General features: G+C 36.8%; 1 protein-coding gene across 7 annotated transcripts in view; it reads left to right on the top strand.

Annotated features, from left to right (window-relative positions):
• Positions 1 to 17,500, top strand: part of LOC136847193 (uncharacterized) — a 479,536-nt gene that overhangs the window by 401,762 nt on the left and 60,274 nt on the right. For all 7 annotated transcript variants that reach the window (XR_010855650.1, XR_010855649.1, XR_010855647.1 and 4 more), the window contains one exon: positions 7,633 to 7,694. Coding sequence is in view for 3 of the 7 variants with exons in the window: in XM_067118628.1 (XP_066974729.1) it covers positions 7,633 to 7,694 (62 nt within the window). In the remaining 4 variants the exon portion in view is untranslated. The remainder of the gene's footprint in view (positions 1 to 7,632; positions 7,695 to 17,500) is intronic.

Here is a 17,500-nt window from a genome sequence, read left to right as displayed (position 1 = left end):
ATCGTAGGAAAACATCGAAAAAACATCGAACACCTACAAAAGGAGATTCTTAAATAAAAGGACCTTCATTAGCCAGGCTTCTTCAGCAGCTGGTGGCCGTAAATCTGATATTGCTGGACGGTGTTTAGCTAACAGAGGGTATACTTAACCAATCACTGATAGTGAGGAGGAATTAAATGCCTCTGAGAGACTTATCTAATTAGAAGAGATAAAATAAGTCGAATTACTTCTGCTGACTGAGTCTCTTTAAGGCGAAGTCTTGGAGATCCGAAGTCTCTCTGGCTAGCAGACCGTGGGAGCTAGAATGGTTAGGAGTTGCTTCATTCTGAAAAAAGGATCGTTTTTGCCTTTATTTTGAGTTTTCTGCAAAAGAAAACTGTTGAGATGGCTTTGTCTGTCTGTCCGTACTTTTTCTGTCCGCCCTTACGTCTTAAAAACTACTGAGGCTAGAGGGTCGCAATTTGGTAGGTTGATCATCCACCCTCCAATCATCAAACACACCAAATTGCAGCCCTCTAGCCTCAGTAGTTTTTATTTTATTTAAGGTTAAAGTTAGACATAATCGTGCCTGTGGCAACGATATAGGACAGGCCACCACCTGGCCGTGGTTAAAGTTTCATGGGCCGCGGCTCATACGGCATTATACCGTGGCCATCGAAAGATAGATGTATTTTCGGTGGCCTGATTATACGATGTGCAGAAAACTCGTTTGAGCCGAAGAAACTTCGGCGCATTTTTTTGTTGTTTTTTATTGTGACAGCAAAATGAAAACCTATAAGTAAGTAAGTAATTCGCCATCGAATGGCCAATGTAAGTAAGTAAGGTTCTCTTTAGCTACAACATAGTTTTTCTTTTGTAATGAGACTTTTGATTTTTTTTCATTAGTGAATTTGATATCAATCATAGGACCATTGAAATCATAGTGTTTCTTCCCCTTATCCTCAAGGCTTCGGGACTCTCTTTATTCCCTTTATTTCCTCTGACGTTCTTCCTTCATACTTCTTTGGGGCCTGGACTACATCAGTTCAATCAATTGCCTTTCCCATTGGCCTTCAAGTAAAAAAAAAAAAAGACATCATTGTGGATAATTTTTTTCTGTGAGAATACATGCAATACCAAACTAGGAGGGATATTATCGCTATCTTCTCCTCCTGGTTCTTTTTTCTGATCTCCTTCTCATCTTCTTTCCCCTCCTCCTCCTCCTCCTCCCCTCCCTCCTCCTCCTCCTCCTCCTCCTCCTCCTCCTCCTCCTCCTCCTCCTCCTCCTCCTCTTCTTCTTCTTCTTCTTCTTCCCTGTCTTGTAGAACATGAACGGTCTTAAAGCTTCTTCAAGTCAGCTTTATCAAACTGGAAAGTTGACGATGATTACAGAATATACAAATAATACGGTGATATGATCATAATGATGACCATCATCAAAAATAAACCATGATAACATCATTACAGATGTTTTTGAGGATGTTGGTAATGAATGATGTTGTTAAAGCCGGGATGAATGATGATGGCGATGTTATCGAAGGCAGCTATGGAGTTCATTACAAGTGCGAATCTGCTGACGTCATCCAGGGATGCAGAAAATGAATGGCAGTAACTCAGGTGTAAAAACAGGTGTAAATGCAGAGGTAAATAATGATGTAAATACAGATGCAATCAAACTCACGGTTCCTTGTGGGGAAGACGGATTTACCTGCCCTCCCGCCCACCGCGAGACGAAATCATTTATTGTATATAATAACAAAATAATTGCGAAGTAATTACAGCTGTAGCGATGCGTCTTCCTTCCGACCGCTAAGACAGCATTGGCAGTTGCTCTTAATGGGTAGGTAGGTACTGCCATGCGTGACAAGGGATATTTGTAGCGGTAACGGCGGAGATGGCGATGAATATAAAAGGTGTTTTGTGCCGAATGATTATACACTTCTGCTCTCACTCGGGGATTCAGTCTCCCCAAAGTCATTCTGCTCTTTGTACGCATGCTCAAAAATCTCTCTCTCTCTCTCTCTCTCTCTCTCTCTCTCTCTCTCACTCAGCATCGAAAGAAACCAGTTTTAAACTGGCAATTTGTGGTAGGTTAGGTAATTCATTATCTGGTGTCTGTTAACAATTCTGACGATTTTAAAAATAACCTGTTTTCTTCTTCTTCTTCTTCTTCTTCTTCTTCTCTCTCTCTCTCTCTCTCTCTCTCTCTCTCTCTCTCAGTACTCCAAAATAAACCTTCTCTTTCTTTCTGTCTTCTTTTTCCAACAAGGCTTACGAGCAAACTTAACGGCGCCCCCCCCCCTTTCTCTCTCTCTCTCTCAGTACTCCAAAGTAAACTTTCTCTTTCTTTCTCTGTCTTTTTTTTCCAACAAGGCTTACAAGCAAACTTACCCCTCCACTCTCTCTCTCTCTCTCTCTCTCTCTCTCTCTCTCTCTCTCTCTCTCTCTCTCACACACACACACACACACACACACACACACACACACACACACACACACACTTTACTATTTCCCCGAGAAAAATAATAAACGTCAACATAGTAGGCACCGCTGAACGAATTCTTCCCTTCGCTGGAGGACGCGTTTAAGCACAGACTCACTCCCCGAACTCGAGTCAGAAGGCCAGGAAACGAAAAACCTCAAACACCGGATTTTGTGATCGACGACTCACATTCGGAAAGCTACAGATTCGAATAGTTGCACTTTTTAGACCACTACGTTTCTCTCTTTCTCTCTCTCTCTCTCTCACCCCCACAGAACTTACTCCCTTGCCACTCCCACCGCTTAATTCAGTGTGTTGTACACCCTCACCCCTCAATCTTTCTTCTCAAACAACCGCTTCACCCCACCAATTCATTCAGTTTGCGATCCACCCTCACCCGTCGCTCTTTCTTCCATCCCAAAGAATTCCCTTATCACCCCATCGTCAAATACACTTTGCAAGATACCGTACCCATTTTCTCCCATCCCAAACAACCTACTGATTACCCCGAGCCCCCCAAAATTCAGCTTGCGATACACCCTCACCCCTCATTCATTCTTTCATCCCAAAGAACTCCCTCGTCACCCCATCCTCAAATACACTTTGCGATACACCCTACCCATTTTCTCCCATTCCAAACAACCCATTGATCACCCCGGTCCCCCAAAATTCAGCCTGCGATACACCCTCACCCTTCATTCATTCTTTCATCCCAAAGAACTCCCTCGTCACCCCATCCTCAAATACACTTTGCAATACACCCTATCCATATTCACCCATCACAAACAACCCACTGATCACCCCGGTCCCCCAAAATTCAGTTTGCGATACATCTTCACCCATCATTCCTTCATCCGGTACAGGGTCCCCCACCCTCAGCTCCACCGCCCAAAATTCGGTTTAAAATACCCATCCTCTCCAGCTAATTCTTTCATACCAGACAACTAGCTCCCAGTCCACCCTCGGCTTATCATTTAGTGTGTAGTTCAGTCGGGTTCTTCTGGTAGATGAAGATGGGAATGGTAATAGGATCTATTAATGAACTGAACTGAATATAGGATTTAGGCCAAGCACTGGGACGTATGAGGTCATTCAGCGCTGAAATGGAAATTGACAGCAAAAGGTTTGGAAGGTGTAACAGGAGGAAAACCTCAAAGCAGTTGCACTATGAATCAATTATTAGGAGAGGGTGGAGAGTAAGATGGAAGAAAGAGAATATGAAAGGAGGCACAGTAAAAGGAACGGAAGGGGTTGCAGCTAGGGGCCGAAGGCACGCTGCAAAGAACCTTAAGATAATGCCTACAGTGTGCCGCATGAGGTGCACTAACGGCACTACCCCCAGACGGGGTATATCTATTAGTAGTTGTCTGCCTTTATTCTCCAGGTTTGGACACAAAGCAACGCCTCCCTTTTAGCCCCTACGCGATTTCTGAGCCGTTTCCCCAACCTCCCCACCATTTTCAGCGTCACTATTCAAATATCCAAAGCGATCGGCCCTCCATTTTAGGGTAAAATCCCTGAAGACCCGCCTGGGAACCCAAGAAAGTGACGAAAACCCGTACCTCAAGGAACTCGCGATGGAAAAACTCGTTTAGGGTTAAGCAGTTCGTTGAGATTAGTTTAAATTATTGCAGCCGTGCGTCTGTCTTTTTGTTCTGTTCGAAAACTCTCGCATAAAAAGCCGTCGACCATCAGCAAACAGACTGGGTCGTAAAATCAGGTCTCCTTTTATCACCCTTTAATTATGCATTAGCTTTGGCAAGAAATATGAGGACCGGTAAAGTGGTCACACTTAATTCAAGTACGTTAATCGAATTACAAACGAAGACCAAAATAATGTCTAAAAGAAGGTACGTTTGTGGTAACTGATTGCTGCTAATGGTCTAACCACGTTTCGTTATAATGTAGACAATGGCCTCGAGTGGTCAAGGGGTCAGCGAACGTGTCTCACCACTGAGAGAGCCCTGGTTCGATTCCCGAGGAAGCCGAGCCGCCAACTTTACTAAATCATTCTGTGCTTTTGTTAATCCAGACTTTGGATTGGGTAGCCAACCTCCTCTCAGAATACAGTATATATATGTATATGTATATGTATATGTATATATATATATATATATATATATATATATATATATATATATATATATATATATATATATATATATATATATCAATGCAGCACAAAAGGAACGCGTGCTTGAGAATATCCACAAAGTCCATGTCAGGAGGTGAGTGAAAACCGGGACTTTGAATAAGTACTTTCGTTGTTTGTTCTACATTTTCAAGATCAAACTTTACTTGAAAATGTAGAATAAACTACGAAAGTACTTGCTCAGAGTCCCAGTTTTATATATATATACACATATATATATATATATATATATGTGTGTGTGTGTGTGTGTATGTGTGTGTGTGTGCTCTTGCGCGCGTATTCATACAAACTATCAGCCACCATTCTGAAGAGATACATTGGAAGCTTAAGCCTCTATGGGGAAAGTCGAATGCGTTTTATGCCTAGGATTTAGAATTTCATATACACGTCCGATCCAAGAATGACGTCTGTGAATAATTTCCAGCAACGGAAGGATTAATTATGAAATGGGTGTCGGGACATTTGAAATGTACGCTCGACCGGAGACCAAAATGCATGGAGCACTTCTGGGTCTATTGATCAGCGGCAGAGAAAAGGTTTCGGAATTACTGAAGTAGAATTGTCCAATATTCAGAGACTAAAAGGCTCCGGACACTATGCGCAAATCACTCAGACAAATTCCATTTCTGCGACAAATTTAACAAATTTCCGGCGGACGTTAATTTCCTGACAAAAATGTTTCGAACGGTTAGATTTGTCTTTTTTTTTTTTATTTGCCTTCATAGCTATTATGACATGTAAATTGATTGGCTGGTTAGATGTAAACAACATAATTCCAACGCTTTCTTAAACAATCTGCTAAGTATTCATAGGAACCGAAGTTTTTTTTTTTTTTTTTTTTCTAACGTGCTGTGGAAGAAGATTTAAAAACTCTCAGTCGTAACCAATTTCAAGTTTTCCATTTACCAGTTTTAGGTTATTTATGGGCCGAGATTTTTTCCCACACTACAAAATATGATATTCATTCTTGCTATTGTTTTAAACGTTTCCTGTGGAACGAATTCCTGATATTTACTACTGTGCAGAAATAGAGGGTGGAAGCTGCAAAAAAAAAAAAAACTCCTATGAGTAGCTTTCTTTCAGAATGTAATATACGCTTTATTCATTAAACTATGTTAACTCTATTATGTAGGTGAAGACAAACATTCATTACTCCTTTTCCACGGCCTCCATTTACCCTGAATTCTTCTCACACTGACATTCCTTCAAGCTTTTCTCTGCTATAAAGGATATCAGCCGAAATCTTTCCCCAGTGTATGCAGCTTATCTTAACGATCACCTGTTAATACTATATCATCCGCAAACACCAACGACTCCATAGTCTGTTTAGGAACCCTTTGTATACCTCACAAAATGAAGACTACGTCTCTTGCCCTTTTCATGGCTTCTCTTATTAAGAAAAATTGAATAAAAGATTTTTAAGCAGCTAAGAAGAAAACATCAATATTCTGAAACCATGTCACATCCAACCAGTCTCTCTTCAGACCATATACATTTAACAGAAGGTTTGATTCCAAAAAAAATGCTCTAATCACTCCCCATAATGTCGTTCTCTGACTCTCTCTCTCTCTCTCTCTCTCTCTCTCTCTCTCTCTCTCTCTTCTTTGTATACATAGAGAGATACTATATATATATATATATATATATATATATATATATATATATATATATATAGATATATATATATATATATATATATATATATATATTATATATACACATATAAGTATATATATATATGTATGTAAATATATACATACATACATATAATATATACACATAGATGTGTGTGTTTGTGTGTGCTGTGCGTGCATGCTTTGTGTGTTGTGTGTGTCACCTCAAGTGATAAATTCAACTAATTAACTTCCTGTCCATCTTCTTTACTTGACACCTGTCGTATAATCTTCGCCCCCCCCCCCGCCCCCAGGCCCTCCTCCTCCACACACTCTTTCTTCGATCACTCTTCCACGTTTCCATAAATTCCTCGCGGATATTTACAACTGCCGTCTTTATAGTTTCAGCATATTTACAGGTCTAATGCGTCGTGATCACAGGAATCGGACGCATTATGTATGTCCACGTCTATCGCCGCGCATTGATTACCCCCGCATTATCCGCCCGGATTATCAATACGTGTGTCTGTCATCTCTTTAGTGGGTTAATGGTCTTTCCGCGCGTCTGCCTTCCGGCCGCCATTAACGCCGGTTTGTTTCTCCTTGACCCTCAATGAAAGATCTCCTCTTCTATTCCTCATTGGGTGGGTCGATACCGTACTCGGCTAGCACTCTCCTAGGCCCGCGTTCGATTCTCCGGCCGGCCAATGAAGAATTAAGAGGAATTTATTTCTGGTGATAGAAATTCATTTCTTGATATAATGTGGTTCGGATTCCACAGTAAGCTGTAGGTCCTGTTGCTAGGTAACCAACTGGTTCTTGGCCACGTAAAATAAGTCTAATCCTTCGGGCCAGCCCTAGGAGAGCTGTTAATCAGCTCAGTGGTCTGGTTAAACTAAGGTATACTTCTTTTCCTTTTTGAAACCAGACAGACGTGTTTTTCTGTGCTTTCAGGTTGAAAACTGGCTTCTTCCCTCATTTTCAGGCTGAAAGTTTGCTGTTTTTTCTGTAGCTGGTCCGTTGGTATAGTGCTTAGTGTCGTGACATGCCACTCAGATGTCGCGGGTTCGCGTCTCCCCCAGGGCCATGAAAAATCACTGGCTCTCTATCGTGATCAGTTACTGCTGCAGTGTAGGGTCTGCGGTGGGAGGTTGAAACTAACATTCTTTGGAAGCTTGAATTTCAGGTCAATGGCCCCTTTGGTGTGCTTGTTCCGTGTGAATAGGTTTCATATACTGAAATTATAAGAGATAATAATAATAGTAATAACTAGAAAATCAAATCGACTTTATTTTTGTAGACTAAAAATTAACTCACCTGAGACTGACCGCAGTTTTTTCCATGTTAAACCTTTAGAATAGCAGTTTCGTAGTTCCAAGATTGAAAATTTACCCTTTTATTTTCAGGCCAAGGTCATCCTTACTTCAATCAACTCAAAGAGAGAATAGCAGTTCATGGAGATCCTCAGGTAAAGTTTTGTGTCTGTCTTACATTTTTATACTTTTCATTCCAGATCAGTTCATTTTCAGTTTTATTTACTTTTCCCATTCTGTGATATACAGTGGTATTTATGGATGAGGCTTATGAAAAAACACAAGATTGTTGGTGTTCATACATTGTTTCAAACTTAAGGACTGTAAATGGCTGAATATAAATGCTTACATTAATACGAAGATAGATGAGCAAATGCATAAGCGTATAGACGATAATTGCATTTACGAAATTACTAGAATACGTACACGTAAGGAAATTGATAAATGAGTCAAATGTATCAACAGCTTTCTTGGACCTTCACCAGTGATTTTTGGCGTGTATTCGTAACTATTTTTTTTTATTTTCTTGTCTAGTTTTATCGTTTTGAGATAGCAATTCGGATTATATATATGTATGTGTGTGCGTGTGTGTATGTGTGTGTGTATATATATGTGTGCATGTATACATGTATATATATATATAATATATATATATATATATATATATATATATATATATATATATATATATATAATATATATATATATATATATATATATATATATTCTCATCATGTTGAGTGTTTTAAGCAAACCTTACCTCAAACCATCGAGCATGAGTTCGAACCTTACCAATGGAAGTTGGATTTTCTTTATTTATCCTCCACTTTAGAACCTGAACTTTATCCTAACAAGCGTATCTAAAAGGTGTGGTAGAAATCGAGGGAGAGTTAAGAGGATATTGTTGCTGTTTCGAAAACAAATATATATATATATATATATATATATATATATATATATATATATATATATATACACACACATATATATATACATATATATATTTATTTATATATATAAATTATATATATATGTATATATATACATATATATTATACAGTCAGACTCCAAACTGGAGATCTAAGTCAAAACTACATCTCTTCCTGGGAAAAAAATTTAGGAGAGGCCATAATTGAGAAACTAACAACAGAACATTTAATTCCGATATCGCAGTCGTTAAAATAATGGACACAATCAAACATAATGCAAATTAAAGACTTAATAGGCCCTCGATAATTGTTTCCAAACAATAGCAATTAGTTAACGCCATCTGAAATGTGATAGAAAGGTTTATGCGATATTTCCCCTTTCCGTTGTCTGTGTTTGTCTAAAATCTTGCTTTCCTTTATTAATTATTTGGGTCCTTGAGGTTCTGTGGTTTGCTCAGTAGCGTTCTCAGTTACCTGCTTTACTAAGATATATATATATATATATATATATATATATATATATATATATATATATATATATATATGTAAGGTATGTATGTATGTATGTATGTATAGATACACATATATATAATATAATATATATGCATGTATTGTATATATATATATATATATATATATATATATATAATATAGAGAGAGAGAGCAGAGTATATATATATATATATATATGTGTGTGTGTGTGTGTGGGTGTTTATATATATTTATATATACATTACGTATGTGTACTTATATATTCGTAAGATGTTTACTTTAAATTAGAAAGAAAAAACTGAAATTATGATTTTGAATTTATAATGCAGTGATGGTAATTAAGAACAAAGGGAAATATATACTTTGCATATACGTACAAAGAATGAGGTTTTTTAGTTTCCTGTAATTTTTGCCATGGTTCGAGAGGCATATCATAGCATTTTGGTACGGGGAGCATTTTAAATTTCAATAACTCATCGCAAAAAATATGTTTAATAATTTTGTCATAATTTTGTTTTCGACTGTACTCTGCTGAGTCTCTCATTTTTTTATTATTTGCTACATAACGTACGAAGCCAAGACTCTAAATAGACCCTTTTCTGATGATATTGGATGATGATTCTGATGATGTTAAAGATACAATTTTTAGAAATTTATTGATTTCCAGTTTTCTCAAATTTTGCTTTGCTTTCAATTCTGAATAACTAATTTTTGCTGTCTTTAAATTTTACCTGGACTTGAATGAGTTTGCATTTGTCTAGTTCTCTGAATGACACCAGTATTTACCCCAACTTGATAGAATTTGCCTGAGCTTGGCAAAATCTGCTGTATAATCAGTCTAAAGGTTTTAATCCCAGAATCAGCAAAAATATAAACGAGACTGACAGAAGATAAGGGTCTCTTGATTTTAAAATTAGCCAAAAATTCTCCATAACTTGACAGAGGCTGCACCTATCTTCATTCGATGATAATGATGAAAACTCCCAGAACTTGACAGAATCTAAGCATATCTTGCCCAGAACTTTTCAGAATATGCCATTTGCCCTGTTTCCAAAACAGTCCAAAATTTACACGGTTTTTTACAGAATCTGAGCCTTTCATGATCAGAGAATCATGTCAAAATTGACCATTAATTGACTTAATCTGTACATTTCGCGAACCGACAAATGGGCCAAAATTTGCCGAACTACATAAATTCTTGATTTGCCAAAATTAAGTTCGATATAGCAGCATTCGCCTTTCTTCCAGCCAAGTCATTGAAAGCAACCTGTCGTGCCTTTATTGTCGTTTTGTCGTAAGAAAGGAAAATAATTCACCACCGGAGACCTCGAAGTAAGTAATTCACTGCACATATTATCAATAAACAAAAGTATTTCGTTATGCGCCATGTATACATGCATGACGTTTCATTAGGAGAAATCCATAAATGCTATATCCCTTCATGAAAGATAAAAGAGGAGATCTGGCGGTAATGAACGAGTAACCCATTAATGCAGGTCCTTCCTTTGTAAGGCCAGGCACCGTGCAATGGATCTGACGAAGATCCGAATCAAATTTTCATGCGGCAGGCAATAAAAGCAAAGTGCTGCCGATGAAGCATTCCGTAATTATAACCAGTCGCTCTTTCTTCCCCGCGTAGCTCATTAATGCACTTTGCCGCTGATTTCTATTTTCTCCCTTTCTTCGTAAAAACCGTATATATCAAAGACCACAAGGAGAAATAAAACCGGAGCCATTGTAACTGACAGTAACTTATTAGTGCGTATCTAAACACGAAGTTTATATAGGAGGAGCCATTAATGATGCAAGAGCCGGTTGGGTGACGTAATTGATTCTGATCGCATTGACTCTCTCTCTCTCTCTCTCTCTCTCTCTCTCTCTGTGGCTCCTTTATCTTTCATACAATAGTTCTCGAAAAAAACAAATCGGTCTCTCTTGAAAGTATTAAGGATCGATTCGAGCCCGTACCGTTCAAAGAGGAGAAAAGGAGTTGATGGAACCTTAATACCGAGAGGCATAATTACCGAAAAGTTTCAAAGCGAAGGATCGATGCTTCAGGCTTCCTCTTGTTCGTCGTGGTGGTCATTTCTTATTCACCTTTAATGTCTCTCTGAAGCCAGAACTTCTCGTTATAAAAATGACGGGTGGGCTAAGAGAAAGAAGGGGAATGCAATAATTTCGAGTCTAGAAAAATCCCTTGAGAATATGTGAACGTGGCTAAGAATAAACGATCAGGTAAGGATGATTTGCGTGAATTTTTCATCTCGTCGTTTTCACAGTGCTTGGATGTATGACTACTAGTGAATGCCAGAGGCCGTTGGCACGTAAGTTCTCTTGACCTGTTTGCGAGAATCAGCACTGCGGGGACATGGTGCCCTCATCTTAAAATCAGTGTTAAGAACGGGCATTTAACACCCACTGAAACCTCCTCCACCCTTCCCAGTTTCATTCTGGACAAAATATTGAGTAAAAGGGAAGCAATGAATGTAGTTAAAACACTAAAGATTGCTGAAGGTTGCAGCCAACCTTGGGAGTCTGGTGCAAGCGAATAGCGTCGCTGGGAGACTACAGAAACCATAGGTGTGAGTGAATCTTCCCTAAGCTTATTTTATTTACTCCATAGTGCCGATAACTAAAAGTAGTCAACCCAATAATGAGAATTAGAAAATACGATCTGTTGCTCATAAAAAAAAGTTATTTACTAAACATTACTCTGTACATATTTCAATTGAATGTGCAGTCATTACTGATATTTGCTCGGAGGCATGACACGAGAAAAGGGTCTTTCTTTCTTTAAGAGCTCTTATTTTTTGTTTGTTGACAAAGTATCTCCCAGAGGGAATTTTTTTCGCAAGAAAGGAGAACAATTGCGCCATTGAGACAGAATTTATTACTAGAGATGAAAAATACGTTATTGCTCTGGGCAGGTATGATAATGGTAAGTTTTGAACGTTTACTTAACACGCATGCATGCACTCACTGGCAGGTGCGTTTGCGCCCATGTATGTATGTATATATGTATTTATAATATATATATGTATATATTCATATATACATGTATAAATATGTCTGTATATACATATATTTATATATGTGCATAAATATATGAATATATATATATATATATATATATATATATATATATATATATATATATATATATATATATATATATATATATATATATTACATATTATATGTAAGCACGTTAAAACGAAGAAGAAAGAATATGTACGCATGTATACTTCTGTGTATTTAATGTTACGAATGGAATATATATATATATATATATATATATATATATATATATATATATATATATATATATATATATATATGTGTGTGTGTGTGTGTGTGTGTGTGTAAATATATTTATAAATATGTTGGTGTATTTGTATGAATGTGTAGTATGTACATATGTTCGTGTGTGGTATAAAAAAGTAACTACCTGCGTGACTGTATGCAACAGCTGCATCAAAGTTGAAACAAGAGAGAAGATAGGCAAAAGCAGAGGCGAAATCTCGTAACCATAACAAATGGGGACAAAGTACATCTTCCATCTCATATTATCACGCAATTCTGCAGTGTGCCGGGGCGAGAAGCATGTGTTCACCTCAAATCAAATGACCGCCTGAATATTTCGAATTCTGCGGGGCATATCGAATCGGACCTTCGACGTATATTTTTAGACATAATCCGGAGTATGGTAGCCGAGGGAGAGGTGCTTCGTATCATCTCAGCACAGTAGCTGACATTGGAAGCAATTATGAACAATCTGCGGAGGAAATATGGCGTGTTCCGTTGATAGCAGCAAGATGTACTCTTCTGCAATTCAAGTTTTTTCTTGCTTTCTTACATTCAAGTTCAGAAATGCATAATCATGCAGTTTTCTTTTATTTTTTATCGGAAGGTACTTTTTATGACCACTGCTGAAAAACCTACGGTTTCTTAACGTAAGGTCTGAGTTTTTTTTTTTATGTGCATTTAGAATTGCATTGAAAGCATGAATCAGAATCTGCCTATGTGCGACATCCTCTTTGCTATTGCTTTAAAATGTTAATATTACTAAATTTATCTTTTTGTTTATGCATACAGTACACACTCCTAAATATATGTATGTTTATATATGTGTATATATATATATGTGTATATGTATATATATGTATATATACTACATATGCTGTATATATATACACATACATAGTGATGATACATTACATTATATATATATATATATATATATATATATATATATATATATATATATATATATATATATATATATATATATATATATATATATATATATATATATATATTATATATTTGTAATGTGAGTTTGTGTGTGTGCGTTCCAGATTCCAGTAATCGTCTATTAATAAGTGAAGAGGTTATTACGCGTTGATCAATGCCGTATGTTTCTGGGGCAGCTAATACACTTATTTGTAATGAACAAAAAAAAATTAATCTACACCAATATACTGTAAGGGACAAGGTTCCTATAAAAACAAAAATAGATTGTTCATTCCAAAAAATAAATGTGAGAATTGTTCAAGACCTCAGAATCGATATGAAATGCCTGATATTATCCCCAAATTTCAGGCCGTGTTAGCAGTTTTTTTATTTTTTTGCTGTAGTGTCGAAAAGGTCTATATAATCGTACTAAATACTTATTTCAGAAACAACAGCAATATAGTACATTTAAAACTCGGTCAGAAAAGCGCAGAATTGTCATCAAGTTGGTAATGTGCTAATAATGCAAATTTTTGTGCACATATGGCTCCAAAAGACTCCAGTGATAGGAAATGCCTGATATTATCCTCAAATTTCAGCCCATTTTAGCACTTTCTTTTTTTTTTTTTGCTCTAGTGCCGAAAAGGTCTATATAATCGTACTAGACACTTATCCCAGGAACAACAACAACAAAAAAACATTTTCAAATTCTGTCCGGAACAACAACAACAAAAAAACATTTTCAAATTCTGTCCGGAACAACAGCAACAAAAAACATTTCAAATTCGGTCCGAAAAACGCGAAATTATCCTCAAAGTCGATACTGTTTTAATAATGCAGATTTTTTTGTATATATGGCACCAAAAGGCTCCATTTATACTCAGAAAATGATTTCGAACTTGGCTGGAACACACCAGACTCGACCCAAAAACGCAAAAATTATCTTCAGATTCGAAAACGATGAAAGATGAGAGTATCGCGAAATATTCTTCTATGGGAGCGAACTACTTGATGAACATCTTCGACATGGAATAATACAGGTTGATTTACCTCTTCGAATTATTGTTTCTAAAATTCTCATTACACTGATGTATGTCCCGTAAAGTTTTACTCCACTTACAAGTGAATCAGACGAAAAACCCGACACAGGTGAAAAATAATTTCACTATTGTAAATCATTGCTACATGAGACGTTTATGACACTGATGAATGTACTATGAATTATTTTTTTTTCCATATCTGACTGTCTCAAACGAAGTTGCTAACACTGAATAATCACACAGCGAGGAAATGATTATTCAGGTTATTTAGTTAAGTATGAACTTCTGTATGCAAGCATAAACACCACCTCGTAATAGGTAGTAGACTAACCTCTGTAGTATGACTGTAAATCTTTTGATTGACTTTGCAGGAAATATAAATCAAGTCTCGGACTAGTTAGTGAAAACAAGGGGGATAGTTTCTGTTTAATCAGCGCATTAATCGTTTGTAATCGGAGTTTTATTATTAATTATAATTTATGTTCTCCTCGTAAACCTGCAATTCTCAGAATCAAAGCCTCTGTGTGAAGCGGTCCTGGGTTTTGGGGAAGGAATTCTAATTTCTCTCGTGATTCGGGTGATAAATCGGCTGACAGATTCGTATTTGCATGGATTGCTTGATAGGTTTGTTAAGATATAGATACCCCTTTGTCTCTCTCACTGAGTATAAGTAATATATATATATATATATATATATATATATATATATATATATATATATATATATATATATATATATATAATATTTATATATATATATATAATATATGTGTGTGTGTGTGTGTGTGTGTACGTGTGTGTGTGTGTTAGGTGCAGTGTGCGTGTGCGTGTGAAACCATGCTGTTTAAAACACACGGCCTTCGAAAACGTATGCGTAAATATGCTGGTAAGCTCATTGTCTTCTTGAAGTGCAGCTACTGCTTGAAATGTTCGATGGCTTAAAAGAGGAGGAATTCTGATAAAATGTATTTATTATTATTATTATTATTATTATTATTATTATTATTATTATTATTATTATTATTATTACGTTGAAGGTGGGCCACAGATCTCTTGGAACTGAAAGATCCTGATATCCTACAGTCCACGTCACCTGTTACCTAGATGCAACCACGGATGCTTTTATTACCTTGTCTCTCTCTTCTTTCTTTCTTTCTTTCCATTTATTATTAGTTTTTTTTTACTCCCAGTCATGCGGTCAGAAGCCCGAGGGTGGCCCACATGCACTGGCGATGATGCACTTGTTCAAATCGGTCTTTTGTGCATGACCCCTGGCCGAGGTCCACCGTCATATTCCTCCCTCGGAACTCCTTTTCACGGGCCCCCTCCTTCAGCAATGGGTGAGTGGGTGGACTTCATTGCGTCCGAGAAGGGTGAAGGAATACAAATCAACCCCCACCCCCTATCGTAGGGGAAGGGTGACGTTGGTTACTCCCACCAGGCGTTTGGCTGCGGCCTTGATTTTTCTTGCCACGCCTCTCAGAGGACTTCTTCTTCTTTTGCTGGTTGAGGATCATGTTTAGAATCATTCGGACACTTCAGGCAAAGCCAGTTATGAGAGAGAGAGAGAGAGAGAGAGGTGGATAAATGGGTTCTTCTTCTTCTTCTTCTTCTTCTTCTTCTTCTTCTTCTTCTTCTTCTTCTTCTTCTTTCCTTTCAAGGCTGCGAATCTGGGTGCGTTGCACTAAAATTTGAAGTATGTCAAGCACTCATTTTGAAAATATGTATTTATTGCCTTAAAGATAAGCCATCAAAATCATATAACTACTCCGTGAACGACGTCTTTATTAAGACCAAACCACCTAAAATAATGAAAGAAATCTAAAAGAATAATGGATACAATTGCTGTTAATGATACAAGGAACAAAGAAACATTAAGTGCAGGACAAGGATAATTAAACTATGACCACAATTTCTTCTGGCGTGAAGCAAGATCTCCCGGAAAGCTCTGGTAAATCATTTTGTTCCGAGGAAGTTTTACATTACCTTCGGGAATATTATATCGTCCAAGACTTTTTTCATCAAGGACATTTGGCTCTTAAGAGCATCAACCAGAGAGGAACTCTTATAAAATATAAAAGCATTTTACCTCTTAGAGACGTTTTACTTTCAGGGCTATTGTAGCATCGTGGCATTAAATGATGACATTAAGAACGTATCTTCCTTTATTCATTATCAAGAGCATTAAACATCATTGGGAAATATAAAAGGAAAACGTATGAATACGTTTTACAGTTTACTTTTCGCTGTTTAGAACATTTTAAAATTTAAGATATTTGACTGTCTAGAAACTGTGCAATTTAGAACATTTTATTATTTAGAATGAAAAATCCGTACTCTACAGTCAGTAACCAGCTGAAGTTTTATAGAGAGGAAATTCAAGAAATTCTGATACTTTAGTTAAAGGATAAGTAAAATAGTTTTTTACTTGTATTAACTTTATTACCCTGGAACCCAAAAAGCCAAAACCTGTAACTGATATGCAGTTGAAGCTTGTTCAATTCTGTATCTACATTCGAATCCAAAATCACTATATCAGCGCCAAGGATAATTAAACGAAATTCTTTCTAATTTTTTTTTTAAATATCTTTAGAAACCAAACACAGCAAAACGAAAAACTAAGTCTACATTTAGTAACTGATTGACAGTAATCAAATTCGGTATTATGGACACAAAATCCAGGCACGTAATATTCAAGACGAGAGGAAACAAACTGAATTCTTTCAAATACTGACCCCATGCTTCGGAGTCCACAGAAAAAAAAATATACGCAGTCTGCAATCAATAACCAATTGGAACTTATTTAATTCGGGTATTTGGATTTACGAATACATGCCCTAGTCCAGAACGCAGATGTCGACGTCCTTTGCTGTCCAACATATGCAATTGGCGAAAGCTAACACTTCTGCACTGTTATTTGGGAGTGAAATGAGAGGGTTTGGCAATGCTGTTGCAACTCTCCTGCAATGAGGTTTTAAGCAGAACCTTCCTTCTCTGCCAATATGTTTTTCTGGCTCTATAACTGACCATTTCACTTCCCTTGCATTTTAGGAATGCATACACGATGTTATTTATTTGAATTGAGTGTGGGTGCGAAAATAAAATGGTACATCGTCAGTATTTTTTACGCACACACACACACACTCACGTATTTGTGTATGTGTATATATATATATATATATATATATATATATTATATATATATATATATATATATATATATATATATATATATATATGTATGTATGCATGTATATGACAGATATT

The sequence above is a fragment of the Macrobrachium rosenbergii genome, chromosome 16 (assembly GCF_040412425.1).
Source record: "Macrobrachium rosenbergii isolate ZJJX-2024 chromosome 16, ASM4041242v1, whole genome shotgun sequence".
Taxonomy (NCBI): domain Eukaryota; kingdom Metazoa; phylum Arthropoda; class Malacostraca; order Decapoda; family Palaemonidae; genus Macrobrachium; species Macrobrachium rosenbergii.
Note: the sequence above shows the minus strand (reverse complement) of the source record. Positions and strands in the feature narration are given on the sequence as shown.